This window comes from Mobula hypostoma, chromosome 9 (genome assembly GCF_963921235.1).
Source record: "Mobula hypostoma chromosome 9, sMobHyp1.1, whole genome shotgun sequence".
Taxonomy (NCBI): domain Eukaryota; kingdom Metazoa; phylum Chordata; class Chondrichthyes; order Myliobatiformes; family Myliobatidae; genus Mobula; species Mobula hypostoma.
The window spans coordinates 120,455,980-120,472,290 of record NC_086105.1 but is presented as its reverse complement, the minus strand read 5'-3'; the positions used below and the strand labels follow the sequence as shown (position 1 = coordinate 120,472,290).

At 40.3% G+C, this 16,311-nt stretch overlaps 1 protein-coding gene across 2 annotated transcripts in view; it reads right to left on the bottom strand.

The window, feature by feature from the left end:
* The window catches only part of abat (4-aminobutyrate aminotransferase), a 183,531-nt gene that overhangs the window by 120,788 nt on the left and 46,432 nt on the right, over window positions 1-16,311 (bottom strand). For both annotated transcript variants that reach the window (XM_063059014.1, XM_063059013.1), the window contains exon 2: window positions 9,661-9,767. In XM_063059014.1, the coding sequence (XP_062915084.1) occupies window positions 9,661-9,730 (70 nt within the window). In that variant the 5' untranslated portion in view covers window positions 9,731-9,767. The remainder of the gene's footprint in view (window positions 1-9,660; window positions 9,768-16,311) is intronic.

The following is a 16,311-nucleotide window of genomic DNA, read 5'->3' as shown; positions in this document are numbered from 1 at the left end:
CGGGCATCTACACATTCCACAGCATGGCCTGGGTAGCGGTGTCAGGTAATGGCAGAGGTGGTGACGATTTTATCAGTATTAACCAATCATGATGCAGAGACATGGTGGTTCTGTCTCAGTCCTGCTCCCCTGACCTGGAATATCTGATGGTCAAGTGTCATCCTCTTCTCATTAGTACCATCAGGGAAGAGGCACAGGAGCCTGAAGACCCACACTCAATGTCTTAGGTACAATTTCTTCTCCTCTGCCATTGGATTTATGAACTGTCCATGAACCCAATTTCACTATTTTGCACTCTTATTACACCATTGCTTTTTATTTGACATATTGTAATATTGCAATCTTTACTGTATTGCACTGTACTGCTGCTGCAAAACAATGAATTTCACAATATACATCAGTGATAATAATCCTGATTTTGATTCTGATCCTGTATCCAGGAATACCGAACTGCTCGTCTTGCCCTTCTCTCAGCCATGTTTCTGTTATGGCTATGACATCCCAGTCCTCACAGCCTTACTTGTTAAACCCTGTGTAGCTAAAATGAGTATTTCTTTCCCCCCATTTACTCTGCCGCTGACTACCCTCATTTCTGAACTTGCTCCTGCTGGCCTTATCTCATGACTTGCACCTGTTAAGACTCCCACCCCCGCTAATCTAGTTTAAATCTTACTCTGTCCAACTAGCGAATTTCTCTGCAAAGCAATTGGTCCAAGTGCAGCCCATTCAGCATAAGCATTAAGAGTAGTAATAACCAAGAATGTGTTCTGGTTGGGGCACTTTAACACCTATCACCAAGAAAGTCACCACACAGAGGCTGTTGGAGACCAAGTTTATCTTTCATTGAACACACACTACTTCACTCTGCATTGATTCGGTATGGATTTAAATGAGATAAACAGCTCCAGCAGCCCAAAACAGTGCATCCTTTAAGTGTACCTTTGCCAGAAAGCTAAGAGACCCAGAATAACTCACAAAATGTAAATAAACCTCCCCCCCCCCATTCTACTAAGCTCCAGCGAATACAGGCCCAGAGCCATCAAATGCTCCTCATAAGTTAACCCTTTAATTCCTGGGATTATTCTTGTAAATCTCCTCTGGACTCTCTCCAACGCCAGCACACCCTTTATTAGATAGGGGGGCCCAATACTTTTCGCAATACTCCAAGCGCATTCCGACCAAAGCCTTGTAAAGCCTCAGTATTACATTCTTGCTTTTATATTCTCGTCCTCTCAAACTGAACGCTAACATTGCATTTGCCTTCCTTACCACTGACTCAACCTGCACATTAACCTTTAGGGAATCCTGTGCGAGGATTCCAAAGGCCCTTTACACATCTGATTTCTGAATTTTCTCTCCATTTAGAAAAAAATTCTACACCTTTATCTCTTCTCCCAAAGTGGATGACCCTACACTTCCCTACTCTGTATTCCATCTGCCATTTCTTTGTTCATTCTCCTAATCTCTCTAAGTTCTTCTTCAGAATCCCTGCTTCCTTAACACAATTCAGAACTCTATAGAGCTTCCATGTCCATGTGAACTGTGATTTACATTAACAGGAGAAGCTAAGGTGGTAGCATTGTGTAACATAGCAGTCAGTGTAATATCTTACAGTGCACCAGCTGTAATATTGGGGTTCAGTTCCCTGCCTCTGTTGATAAGGAGTTTGCAAGTTCTCTCTGTGACTGTGTGGGTTTTCTCCATGTGCTCTGGTTTCCTTCTACATTTCAAAGGTGTATAGTTCAGGTTAGTGACTTGTTAGCATGCTAAGTTGGCATTAGAAGAGTAATGACACGATCCTTGCTAATTTGATTTTATGCAAAGGACTCATTTCACAGTATCTTTCAATGTACATATAACAAATAAAGCTAGCCTTTATAAAAAAGATTGTATGAGTATCCCCATTCTCAATTATGGGGGAACCTAGCACCCATGTAAAAATCTATTTCTGGCATCATTTGCAATGATCATTAACCTTCTGTTGAACACCACAAAAGCCAGCTCTCAGTCAAGTTGATCCCAGACTTCATTTGTGAAACTCTACCACAAGTAGTAATTGAGGGAAATGGTAAGCATATATTAAAGTACCAGTGAGTAGAGAGTAGAAGGATATAATGACACAAGTTGATAGAAGAGCCCAAAGAAGTAGTTATGGAGAATGATTGCTGGCACCTGCCATTTGGGCCAAATAATTTGCTTTTGTGCCAGAAACTCAAAACATTCCAAAATGATTATCCGGAAGACCTTTTTCTCCCCCACAGTGTCCTGGAGATGAACTATTTCCAAGCTTCCATAAATCTGTTTGAAGCACAAGGCTTCCTAGTAAACTCGACGATGGCAACACTTTCCAAGACACTGGAACTAAATTACTAATTAAACAAAAGAACTTACAGAGGTGAGAGGGTCAGACGGCAAAGTGCAAGGGAATATGTTTCTCACTCCCTAAAACAAGAAGGCAGCATCTACATAGAAAAGCTTCTGAAGACTTCTTTAACAGTCCTGCAATATTTAGTCACATGCCACAACCTTAATGGAGTACACACATCCAATATTAAAAACTAATGAGCTGCATAAGATGCAAACTCAAATTAGAAAAAATATATTTTCCATCTTTCATCATCTGTATTATATTTACAAATTTTTACCAATTTATTTAAGGGGCTTTTCCTCAAAAGAAACTAAGAACTGAATTATTTTGAGTCCTTGTTAAAAAAAGAATTTAATAATACAATATTACAAAGTGCAAAAAGCATGCATATTGATAAAACACCTTTCATCATCTTGTTGTAGAACACAGAACAAAAAAGGACAGGAACAGGCCTAATGAATCTATTCACTTCGGCCTACATAATGTCCATCTTTGGACTGTGGGAGGAAACCAGAGCACCCAGAGGAAACCCATGTGGTCATGGGGAGAATGTATATACTCTTTACAGAAAGCAGCGGGGAACTTTGTTCCTGTAGTCAGGGAAAATACAACCAAGGTACAGGGGGCTGGTACTATACCTTTCACTTGAAATGATTAGGGCACATGTAGAATCATTTGGATTTCTAAGGAGAGCTCTGTAAACTACCAAATATTTTGAATGTTCATAAAGTAAATGAAGTCCCAATCAATCAGGAATTGCATTTGTTAGACCCTACTAAACCAAAGGATCATTGCATACTAAAATAGATGCTTAAAACCAAGCAGAACTCAGTAAAATATGTAAGACTTTCACTGGAATTGCGGAATAGACCCTTCGAGCCACGTAACCCAGCAATCCCCAAATTTAACTCCAGCCTAATCATGGGACAATTTACAATGACCAATTAACCTACTAACCAGTACATCTTTGGACTAAATAGTTAAGTTAAAAATAAACAATCTGTTGGAGGAATCCAGCAGGTTGAGCAGTACACGTGGGAGTGAATGGAATTGTTGAAGGAACAGCAGATCCATGCATTCCTCTTTTCCAACAGATGCTGCTCGATCTGCTCGTTCTTCCAACTGACTGCTTTTTGATTCAGATTCCAGTACCGTCTCTCACAGTTACAGTAACCGTTATTACCCTTCAACCATCAGGCTCCTGAACCAAAGTGGATAACTTCACTCACCTCACCTCAACTCTGAACTGATTCCACAACCTATGGACTCACTTTCAAAAGCTCCACAACTCATGTTCTCAATATTATTTATTTATTATTTGTTTTTCTTTTTTGTATTTGCACAGATTAATTGGGAAGATAGATCAAAGATTCCCCACTTGAAAAGTTCTGCTCTGAAAGGAGATAAATTGGCAGCAATAGCTTTTTAAAAAAAGAGATCAGGGATTTGAATGTCATTGGTAAGGCTGGCATTTAAGGTCCATGCTTAGCTGTTCATTAAAAAAAAAAGCAACTGCATTGGTCAAATTGTCTAGAAAGTATTTCCTCTGTCCTTCAAAGATATCAGTGAACAAAATGAATTTTACACAAATACGTATTATGGTTACTGTTACATGCTGTTATCTTGTAACAAGTTATTCAATTGCTTGGATATCAATTTCAATTTCTTATCTGCCATAGTGGAATTTAAACTTAGTATTTTGGTCAATGGTCCTGAACTCCGAATTGTCTACAGAATTGTCTATGCTATGGTAAATGGTACCAAAATCTCAGACTGTAAGTCAATATCAATTTGGCTCTGATTCGTTGAACTGAAGAAAGGCAGCTGCAGTAGAGCAGATTTGAACTGTTAGCCAGAAATAGGTTGGCAGTTGTTAAAATAGGCAAAGTGCTTGCCAAAGTCCCACACTATATTAGTCATTCTGCATTACAAATCAATATTGAAATTACATAATTAAAGGTCTTTCTGAATACAAGCAGATCAGGTTTGAACCAGGTCAGTTTTCCATCATGCCATCAAACCCATATTGCAAAATTCACTAGTACTATTTAGTGAAGAAAGCAAGAAGAGGATCAAAGACCGTTTAAAATAATATTTTACCTTCCTTTGGTGCGCAGAGGAGAAGAAAAGCTTGTTCAGGCCCGAAATATAAAGATTCGGTGCTCTCCACCTCATTTCCACCAAAGTCCTCTCTCTATAAATGGCTTGCATCAACAAGCGTCTGATTCTTGCTGGATTACTGCCGCCTCCCACTCTACTTCAGAAAGGGAACCAAACAGTAGGGTGCAGGCAAGACCCCAGAGTTAAACCTGCTGTTGTCTCACTTTGCCGGTGTTGGACAGACCCGGTGTTTCCCTTCAGGCTTGTTTAAAGAATGCAACAATAAACAGCTTATGCGTCCACTGAGTGCTCATGTCTGCGACATTAAGTGTCATGCAAGTTGGCATGGGCAACGATATGAAATCATTTCTGTAAAACTGTGGGACAGGAAAGATACAAGACAGCAAATTTTATGGGGAAGAGAAAAGTGGTGAGAGGCTAACCTTAACCAAATTACAGGTGCATAAAAGGTACACAGTTCCACCAGACAGTTCATACAGCTACCCATTTTTCTGGCACGATTTAAATTAATTTCCATTGCATTTGGAGCTCTTTTATTCAGCTATTTATGTAATATTTATGCACATTTTTGGGTTGAAGAATGCTTATTCCAGCATGCATTTAAATAATGTAAAAATTTTGGGAAGCTGTTTAATTTGAAGTTACTCAAAGGTGAGATGTGTGAGGTATCTGCTGTAAGGACATGGATTTCTTTTTCCTTTTAGGGATTTGGCTCAGTGATAACATTTTTATGATAAGTTCTCCGAACATTGTGGGTAAATCATCTGGGAGCTTTGCTGTCACAAACCGGGGACTCTGGTCAGATGTAATAGGATATTTATTCAACCTTACTTTGCTCATGTTAGAATTTCAACAATACCTAATATGACAAAAAATAAATATTTGATTTGGGTATTCAAAAATACCCAATCCAAATGTTGTGAATGAACCAGGTGGTTTGTAGTCTGCTGGGGGCTAGAATTGTGGCATTCAAGACCAGTGACCAGTCCTCGGCATTGAGGACATCTTCAAAAGGCAATTCCTGAAAAAGGTAGCATCCATCATGAAGAATCACCCTCCCTCCTTCTGATTGCTACCTTCAAGGAGAAAGTAGAAGAGCCTGGAGACAAATACTCAACATTTCAGGAACAGCTTTTTCCCCTCCAATGGCAGATTTCTGAACGGACAATGAACCCATGAACATTTCCTCAGTATTTTTCCCCTTTTTGCGGTGCTTATTTAATTTAATTTTTTATTTATATCCTTACTGTAATTTATAGTTTTTATCACTATGTATAACAAAGTACTGCTGCTGCAAACCAATAAATTTCATGACATATGCCCGTGATATCAAACCTTATTCTGATTGCACCGGGGGTTTGGTCGGGGTAAATTGAACCCCTCCAGGAGGAGGTGAAGGTCCAACACTGGATTTGATGATCTGCCTGACAAACTTGTTTTGCCTTTGGAAGCAGGTGGCTACAACTGGTTGATGTAGCGACACCAGCCGCGTCCATCTACGATGACTTCGTAGAGCACTTTCCCCATTCGTTTGGCGATCTGACCTGGTACCCAGGAGTCTTGGCCCATTGCGAAACTGTCTGACCTGTACTGCAGCTGCAGGCTTGATTGACTTCACCTGTAAACTAAGGTTTATATAGCTGCCTTTGTGCACCTGACCATATACTGACTTGGATATTAGATGCTGTGACAACATTGTACTCAAAAGTGCTTCAGCTGGAGACTTCCTTTGAGGCCAGGAGGCAATGTAATTTCAGCAGAAATGTGTTGAGATTCTCAACTAATGCTAATTCTGATTCAGTAAAGATGATTCCAAAGGCTTCCTTCTTGATTTGTCCATAGTTCCTTTCTGCTACGGTCAATAATCTGGCTGCACGCATGACGGCTTTTTCAGAACCATCAGGGAAGATACAGGATATGACAGCTCCCACGCCATAGTTGGACACATCTGTTGTGATGATGATTCCCAACCCTTGGTTAAAATGCATCAAGAGAAGGTCAGATGATAGCATATTCTTCGCCTGATCAAAAGCTTCTTGGCATTGTTTTGGATCATTTCTATGTGCACCCTCGTTAAGCAGGGCATTGAGTGGCCCCCTTTGCCAGTGCATTGTTAAGAGAAATGCTGAATAATGACTGATCATGCTCGGAAATGACTGTAAAGTGCTGATATCTGATGGTGGATGCTCCTTTAAGATTGCAGTGATGCTTTCGGGATCTCAACGATGACCATACTCATCTGTGATGAATTCCAGATACTTGATTGAAGATATCAGGAGGCTGCATTTTTTTGAATGAAGTCATAATCCAAAGTCTTGTAGTTTGTTCAAAACATTGTCTAGGCATTGGCATACTTCTATCCAATTTGTGCCCATCGTTTATACCATTCTGCATGGGGTCCATAAACTGGTAGAAAATTGAAACAGCCGCCTACCCAAAAGGCAGACATAGGAAGGAAAACAACCTCTTATGTGTTGTCATGGTGAGAAACTCCAATGAATTTTCTGCCACTTCTACCTGGGGATAAGCTGCAGCCAAGTCCAAATTCGCGCAGTAGACACCACCATTCAATTTTGCAAAGAGATCTGCTGCTACTGGTGATGAGTACTGGTATGTCTCCAGAGTTGCACTGAGACTAGTTGAGAAGTCTGCACACAACCTCACTGTACTGTTGGCTTTCTTGATAATGAATATTGAAGTTTCCTAATGTCAGTAATTGATAGCATTGATCACACCAGCTTGTTGCAGGTGATCTAGTTCTTGCTCCATAATTGGTTAAGCAGTGTATGGTACCGGTCTGTTGGGACAGAAGACTGGCTTTGCGTCTGGACGGAGATCACAATGATAATCTCCACTGCAGTTTTGTGCACCAAACAAAGCCTTCTTGAAACACTTCTCCACAGCACTGTTGCAGTTTTTGTTGTATGGTGGTATGATGGTGCTATGGCATTGACTAACATGATTTGAATGGCCAACGTCTTCTTACAGACCTCATCCAGAGGGATCTTCCAATGATCAAGTTTGTCCATTTAGTCAATGTTAAAGACATTCAGATGTGGCTGGTCTGTTAGGTAACACACACCATTGACTCGGTTACCATTCAGCCTAACCATGCGGTGCAGTTCACCAACCAGCAGGAAGGTTTCACCAGTTGCAATGCAGGCAGAGTGATGAGTTAATTTGACTGGTGGGTGCCCAAGTGTTCGCTACGTGCATGTGGAGATAATGGTCATGTGTGATACCATATTGTGTTATAGCTTGACCAATTGATTGTTGATAAATACGTTGACGTACCGTATCCTGGGGGCAAAGTCAACTTTCAACATGACCATTAAACTCCTTGTAGATTTAGATGGATTTTGAAACTTTTTGTCCTTGTGTTTCACTAGCCTAGACGATATTGAAGGACAGCAAAAATCTTTCCTTTGGCATTAGCATCTGCTGCAAATGTGTTTCTTGTATTGGCAGTTTCTTGCATAGTGCCTCGCATCACAGTTCCAACAAGCCGTGTTTGGCCACTTGGGGACCTGCTGAGAGATGATGTCTGGGCTATTGGAAACTGCAATGACATGGTTTTGTTCAACCACAGTGGAATCATGCTTCCAGGTGATCAAACACTGACATTTTTGAGTGACAGTTTTGTAGAATTATATCAGGGTTTTGTTCCTGTTAGGCCAGGAGCTATTTGCAAATGTCTGCAGCGTCAGGGCCTGAAGTCCACAAGTCAGCAAGTCTCCAGATGGCTATGGATCAAGAGGTGTGACCCGTGGACCAATGCTGCTGAGACAAAAGCCGGGGCCTGATCAACCCTGGCTGGGTCACCTGGGTGAAGGTATCTGATGTTGAAGAACCTGAAACACCTGATGACCCCAGGTTACAGCACTGATGATGTGTTCCAGCACATTCTAGGATGCATCTCCGCATCAGCACCTCATCGCCAATTTGTTGTGTTCACTTGTCTATAAGGACTGATAAGGGCCAGAGCCAGGAATCAGAATAAAATGGGAATATGAAATAAACCCTTATTCAGTAAAACACACAACTACAAAAATCTCAAAACTCAACAGTACATTCCAAAGCACAACTATTGAAATGGCCAATCAATGTAAGTCAGCCTGGGATAGGTTGTCAGTTGACCAATAGGTGTTAGTTGTTTCAGCTCGCCCTAAGGAGGAAGAGCTTCATCCTGTCCATCATCTGATTTCTGAATGGCCCATGAACCAATAACGATTACCTTGTTAATCCCTTTCTTGTACTAGTTATTTTGTTACTTAAAGTAATTTTATGTCTTTGCACTGTACTGCTGCCAACAAAACCACAAATTTCATGTATTTCAAGTTATTCTAATGTGCCAAAGGCCTATATGAGAAGGACAAGAAAATGGGCTATGATTTAATATCTCCTGCAGGATAGCACAACAATTGGTAAATAGAAGAAATGTATAATTTAAACCACCAGAAGTGTAACAATACTTAATTTAATACTAAATAGTCCATTTATCTGAACTTGCACTTCATACAGATTATCAATGTTTTAAAACTCCACTAGCCCATTTTTTTTGGGAATTCCTCAAAATTCCTTCAACTTACTCCTTCACTTTAAGTCTGTCTTCTGCCATCAACTTTATTTGCTTATTCAAACCTCTCTCTTGGCTCAGTGTCTGCTTAGAACAGGCACTCTGGCAAGTGAGTCACCTCATGAAGGTGCTACACAATTAAAGTAATTCTTTATTAACTGAAGACTTCAGAACTAATAACTGGGTCTGTGAAGCATCTACTCAAGATTTCATTATGTGAAGATCGGGTGCTAATCTGTACTTAGAAACAAACTGCAGATCCACGTATTTGTTACTAGATTCTTTGGCATTTTTAGAAGCTGTATTGTGAATAGAGTAAGGTGACAGAGCTTCTATTTCCTTCTGCTGCTTAGCAACCTACAAAAGGCGAAAGGACCCAACCGCTTACCCTTAAAGAATTGATTTTATGCCCTGATCTTTTTCCGAGCGTCTTTCTGTATAGTTTCCCTGCTCTGTCATTCATGATGAAGCATAATGCACTGGAAGAATGAATGGCTGAGAGAGTTCTCACAGCAATGAGGTAAGCATCTTCATGTAGAGACTAAAAGGATAACATTTTGTACATTCCACATAATTTCTTGGAGAAAATACTCACGGGGCAGAGAAAACTTCAGATTCTGTTGCAATATGCAAGTTATTTGCCGAGAGAGCACAGTGGAAACCATCTTAAGTTTCTGGAGGTTAGACTCTCTGCTGACAGCTCTGCACAGAAGAAAATAAGAATAATTTTAATAGGGAGTCCTTATGTAATCAGGCATTACATGAGTGACATTTTCTGGTCATTGGTAGTAAGGTTATACTGCTATTTTTACCACACAGATTTGCGACCCAAACAAATATGCACGAAGTTACACTGAAAACTTCCCGTGCATATTGTTCATACAGCTGAATTCATTACAACAGTACATTGAGGCAGTACAAAGTTCAAAGTATGTATAAATTATACAACCTTGATATTCATCTGAGATTCATCCAGTTTAGAGAATATCCTGCAATGTCATAATGAGACAGATTGTGATGTCTCATTCCACATTACAAAACAAAACAGATCAATGACATTCAGTGGAAGAGTCGATCAGCCTGCTGCCATGTTTTCTCTTGGACAACAAAATTGGAAGGAGAATCACACAGAAATTTTCACTTCAACAATTTCTCCTTGAAACAATATGGGAAATCATATTGCTTCATCTAATTTATAATTTCAAAAAATTAAATTTTATTTAAAAGGGACTATAAAACAAATACAAACACTTCTCTGAAGAAACAGGAAAACAGAAAACCTTAATCTACAGAGTGAAAAAAAGAGGAAGAATTGTTTAATGGGATCCTACTTCCCACATTCCTTTTAAACTCAGTGCCCTGTTCTTGAAATTCTGTTAATTTCAAGTGGTTCATTTAATTTTTTAAAACTATTATGTGAAATTTTAAAGAAAGAAATGCATCAGAAGTAGGTTGAGAAATTAATAAAGCCCAATGGCACAGAAAGTCTGCCAGTCGACCACGAAATTCCAAGGGTTCCAGAAAATAGGAATTTTCAGTACGTCTAAATCCCAGGCTTACCACAGATTTGGAGCAATTAAGGAATCCATCACACGAATGCCATTGAACCTGCGAGGTTTCTTTACGTAGCCATTTAACTTACAGACCACAATTTCCACAAGTATATTGCTCAAACAAATCTGTTACAGACATTTTTAATCAACCAAGCCAAAACTGAGCGAGAAGTATGAAAGGATTATTGTTAAAGGTGCTGAGAAAAGAGTTGCTTGGCAATGGATACGTCTCTCATGGAATGCAGTTGCTCATAAAAATTCAGGCACAGCGAAAATCACAATTTCTGATCAGAAGTAATTGAACATTATCCACAACATAAAAATCATAGTTACTGTTTGTTTTCTCATTCTTCAATGAGAGTCAACTCATTTAAATGATAGCTACCTTTCTTTATATCCTAATTATCTTTGTTGCTTTCTTCAATGTTATAAAAGTAATATTATACATGTTATAAAATATACTGTTTCTCTACACTGTAAGAGGTAGAAGAGCCAACAGGAAATAATTTGCATTATTGTTTAGCTGACTTAAATCTGCTCTGATGTCCTAGCTTTCACAAAATTGTCCTATACAGTTATTCAGGATATCCAGGCCATTGTACTGATTTTAGGCAGTAACAGTTCAAGCTTTAACTTAAAACTCTCAACAGTTTGGAAAGGTAAGTGAAGCAACTGTACCAAATTTACATTTTTGATAGATCTCCATTTCAAATTCATGTGACTTTTATTTTAATATTAATTAAATTCCAATTTAATGAATTTAATTTAAATGTTTACAGTAATTCCTTGACTTGTGCACATTGGGTTATGATTTATGAGCTACGTCTTTGATTTACAGTGCCTTTTAAAAGTACTCACACCCCCTCAACCCCTTGTTCATATAAATGAGTATTATAACCAGGGATTTTGATCAATTTAACTGAGGTTTTATTTGTGAATCATGTGCTCTTTTTTCCCCACAGTACAGCCCCAAAAATATGAAAAATTGTAAAGCATGGAAAACTAAAAAGTCAAAAATTGAAATGTCAGCAGTTCAAAAGTATTCATCTACCTTTGTAACCATCTATCACAGCTGTTACAGCCAGTAGCCTTTTTGGATAAGTCTCTATTAGCTTTGCACAACGTGATGGAGCAAGATGTCCCCATTCCTCCTTGCAAACTTGCTCTAGCTGTGCCAGGTTAGTTGGGGAGCGGCAGAGGACGGCAATCTTGAGGTTTTGCCAGAAATGTTCGATCGGGTTAAGGTCAGGCCTCTTGACTGGACATCAATTTTCTTCATTTGGAACCACTCCATGGTTGCTCAGGCAATGTGCTTTGGGTTGTTATGCTGCTGAAAGATGAACTTCCTCCACAGTTTAAGCTTTCTGCCAGATGCTAGCAGGCTTTTATCCAGGATGTCTTTGTATTTAGCAACACTCATTTTGCCATCAATCCTAAACAGATTTTGAGTCCCTGCTGCTGAAAAGCATCCCCATAGCATGATGTTACTTCCACCATACTCTAAAACAGGGAAGTTGTTACCTGGCTAATGCGTAATATTAGACTTACGCCACACGTACCACTTAGTGTTGAGGCCAAAAAATTCCACTTCAGTATTATCTGACCACAAGACCTTCTTCTACGTCTTTACAGTATCTTCTAAGTGATGCTTTGCAAAGTCTTTACGGGCAAGGATATGCTTTTTTTTTTGCCATGCCTTCTTTCTTGCCACTCTTCCATAAGTATACTTCTTGTTCAAGACTTCAGTGATTTTGGAGCCATGAACTTCATCTCCAGTTACAGTCATTGACTTCTGCAGCTCACTCAGAGAGACTGTTGGTGTCAAGGGAGCCTCACTTTTAAATGCTAATCTCCTCCAGAGACTAAGTTTCAAAGGGTGGCCTGAGCTAGGTAGTGCGGCTGTGATTTCATTTCTTTTAAACTGTTAGACGATGGACTGCACAGAGCATCGAGGGATGTTCAATGTCTTTGAAATGGTTTTGTATCCTTCCCAGATTTCTGCTTCTCTATAATCATTATCCTGACTCATCTTCAATGATCCTTTGTCATTATTTTGGTTTGGTCTGTAGAAAATTTAACATACCATTGGACCTTAAAGAGAGAGGGGCTATTTATTCTTATGAATTCATTGAAAACAAGTGATCCTCCAATTTTCCACATCAACGAATTGGGTGAGTTGGTAAGGTAATATACAGTATTTGCACCTGAGGTTGATGCATTGATGATGCTGCTTGCATAGGGGAGAAGGGGTTTTGGGTTCTAATGTTTTTCTGTTGTTCATTCTTTTGGGTTTTTTCTGTTTTTCATGGAGGTCTGCGAAGACAGGCATTTTAGGTTGTAAACTGTATACTTTCTCTGATAATAAACTGAGCTATTCGAATCATTTGAAGGAAATTATCATAGAAATTACAAAGAGGATGAATACTTTTTCAGCCTCACAAGTTTGGTTTTTAATTTTTAGTAAATTATTGACAAGGTTTGGAACTTTTCTTTTGATTTGACATGACGCATAGATATCCTACTTCAATAAATTTAGAAAATTTAACAGTAAATTTAGAAAATGAGACAGTAAAATGTGAATATAGTTGTGGGGGCTGAACGTGTACCAAGAGAGTTCTCCTCTGTGATCCTGACCGCAGTTTACATACCGCCAAAAGCTGACATTAATCAGACATTAAATGCTGCCTTCACCAAACAAGAAACAGCTCACCCCTTTGCATATCAAATCACTGTCAGGGACTTCACTTAGGCTTGGTTGAAGAAATCTCTGCTCAATTATCATCGGTATATAACCAGCAGCACCAGGGCTCTCAACACACTTGATCACGGCTGTAGTACTATTAGGAACACCATCGTTCCATGCCTAGACCACAGTTTGCGAAATCTGATCACTTGGCTGTCCTCTCCTCCTTGCATACATGCAGAGGCTAAAGACTAAGGCTCCAGAGACAAGTCCAGAAGGCAGGGATGTGCCTATGGGATTGCTTCAAGTTGGTAAACTGGGCTGTGTTCAAGGACTCAAGGGATCTGAATGAACACACCACAGTGTCAGAGCCTTGATATGAAACAGTTGTAGATGACTGTGTCCCCACAAAATCATTCAGAGTCTTTACCATCCAGAAGCCCTGGATAAGCCATGAGATCCGCAATTTGCTGAGGGCCAGATCAGTGGCATTCAGTCCTGGTGACCAAGTGAGGTACAAGGGGTTCAGGTATGATATCTGGAAAACCCCCTCATGTGCAGTTGGCAATTCTGGACCAAGCTTGAATCACTGAAGGATACTCGACATCTGTGGCAGGGTGTGAATGCTATTACAAAGTGAAACCTAGTGACACAGGCAGACTTCAGTTCAGAACGCTATTTGCTTGTTTTTTTTTTCTCTCTGTACATTGGGTGTTCAACTGTTTTCTTTTTTATGTGGGTTCTTTTATTTTTTGACTTTCTTTTATAGAAACATCGAAAATAGGTGCAGGAGTAGGCCATTCGGCCCTTCGAGCCTGCACCGCCATTCAGAATGATCATGGCTGATCATCCAACTCAGAACCCTATACCTGCCTTCTCTCCATACCCCCTGATCCCTTTAGCCACAAGGGCCTTATCTAACTCGCTCTTAAATATAGCCAAAGGACTGGCCTCAACTGTTTCCTGTGGCAGAGAATTCCACAGATTCACCACTCTCTGTGTGAAGAAGTTTTTCCTCATCTCGGTCCTAAAAGGCTTCCCCTTTATCCTCAAATTGTGACCCCTCGTTCTGGATTTCCCCAACATCAGGAACAATCTTCCTGCATCTAGCCTGTCCAATCCCTTTAGAATTTTATACGTTTCAATCAGATCCCCCCTCAATCTTCTAAATTCCAGAGAGTACAAGCCTAGTCGATCCAGTCTTTCATCATATGAAAGTCCTGCCATTCCAGGAATCAATCTGGTGAACCTTCTTTGTACTCCCTCTATGGCAAGAATGTCTTTCCTCAGATTAGGGGACCAAAACTGCACACAATACTCTAGGTGTGGTCTCACCAAGGCCTTGTACAACTGCAGTAGTACCTCCCTGCTCCTGTACTCGAATCCTCTTGCTATGAATGCCAGCATACCATTCGCCTTTTTCACCGCCTGCTGTACCTGCATGCCCACTTTCAATGACTGGTGTATAATGACACCCAGGTCTCGTTGCACCTCCCCTTTTCCTAATTGGCCACCATTCAGATAATAATCTGTTTTCCTGTTCTTGCCACCAAAGTGGATATCCTCACATTTATCCACATTAAATTGCATCTGCCATGAATTTGCCCACTCACCTAACCTATCCAAGTCACCCTGCATCCTCTTAGCATCCTCCTCACAGCTAACACTGCCGCCCAGCTTCGTGTCATCCGCAAACTTGGAGATGCTGCATTTAATTCCCTCATCCAAGTCATTAATATATATTGTAAACAACCGGGGTCCCAGCACTGAGCCTTGCGGTACCCCACTAGTCACTGCCTGCCATTCTGAAAAGGTCCCGTTTATTCCCACTCTGCTTCCTGTCTGCTAACCAATTCTCCATCCACATCAATACCTTACCCCCAATACCGTGTGCTTTAAGTTTGCACACTAATCTCCTGTGTGGGACCTTGTCAAAAGCCTTTTGAAAATCCAAATATACCACATCCACTGGTTCTCCCCTATCCACTCTACTAGTTACATCCTCAAAAAATTCTGAGATTCGTCAGACATGATTTTCGTTTCACAAATCCATGAGCATGATGTGTTTTTTTTCCTCTGCATATTGGGTGACTGATGGTCTTTTTATAATTTTTTTTTGGGTTTCTTTGTTTTGAGGCTGCTTGATAGGAGGCGAATCTCAAGGTTGTATAAATTGTATGATAAATGTACTTTGAACAAGGCTTTGCTCCCAGATGAGTTCAATGCTTTCCATGTTCACTTTGACTGTCAAAACGTGGAGGAACCTTCTCAAACTCTCATAACCCCTAATGACCCTGTGATTTCAGTCTGTGAAGCCAACATGAGAGCATTCTTCAGGAGGGTGAACCCATAGAAAGCATCTGGCCCATATGGGGTTCCTGGCTGATCAAGTGGCTGGAGAGCTCACTGAGATCTTTAACCTCTCGCTTCGGCAGTCCGAGGCACCCACCTGTTTCAAGCGGGCTTCTATTATACCAGTACCTAAGAAGAACGTGGTAACTTGCCTCATTGAATATCGTCCAGCAGCACTTACATCCACTGCGATGAAGTACTTTGAGAGGGTGGTGTTGAAACATATCAACTCCTGCCTGAGAAGCAACCTGGATCCACTTTAATTAGCTATCCATCACACATGGTCTACAGCAGATGCCATTTCATTGGCTCTTCACTCAACCCTGGAACATCTGGACAGCAAAAATGCATATATCAGGATGCTCTTTATCAACTACAGCTCTGCATTTAGCACTATCATCCCCTCAGATCTAATCAATAAGCTTCAAGACCTTGGGTTCAATATCTCCTTGTCTACTGGATCCGATATTTCCTCACTTACAAACCCCATCAGTTTGCATTAGCAACAAAATCTCTTCCACAATCTCCGTTAGCACAGGTGCACCACAAAGCTGTGTGCTTAGCCTCTTGCTCTACTTGCTTTATACTCATGACTATGAGGCTAAGCACAGCTCCAATGCCATATTTAAATTTGATGACAGCACCACTGTTGCGGGCA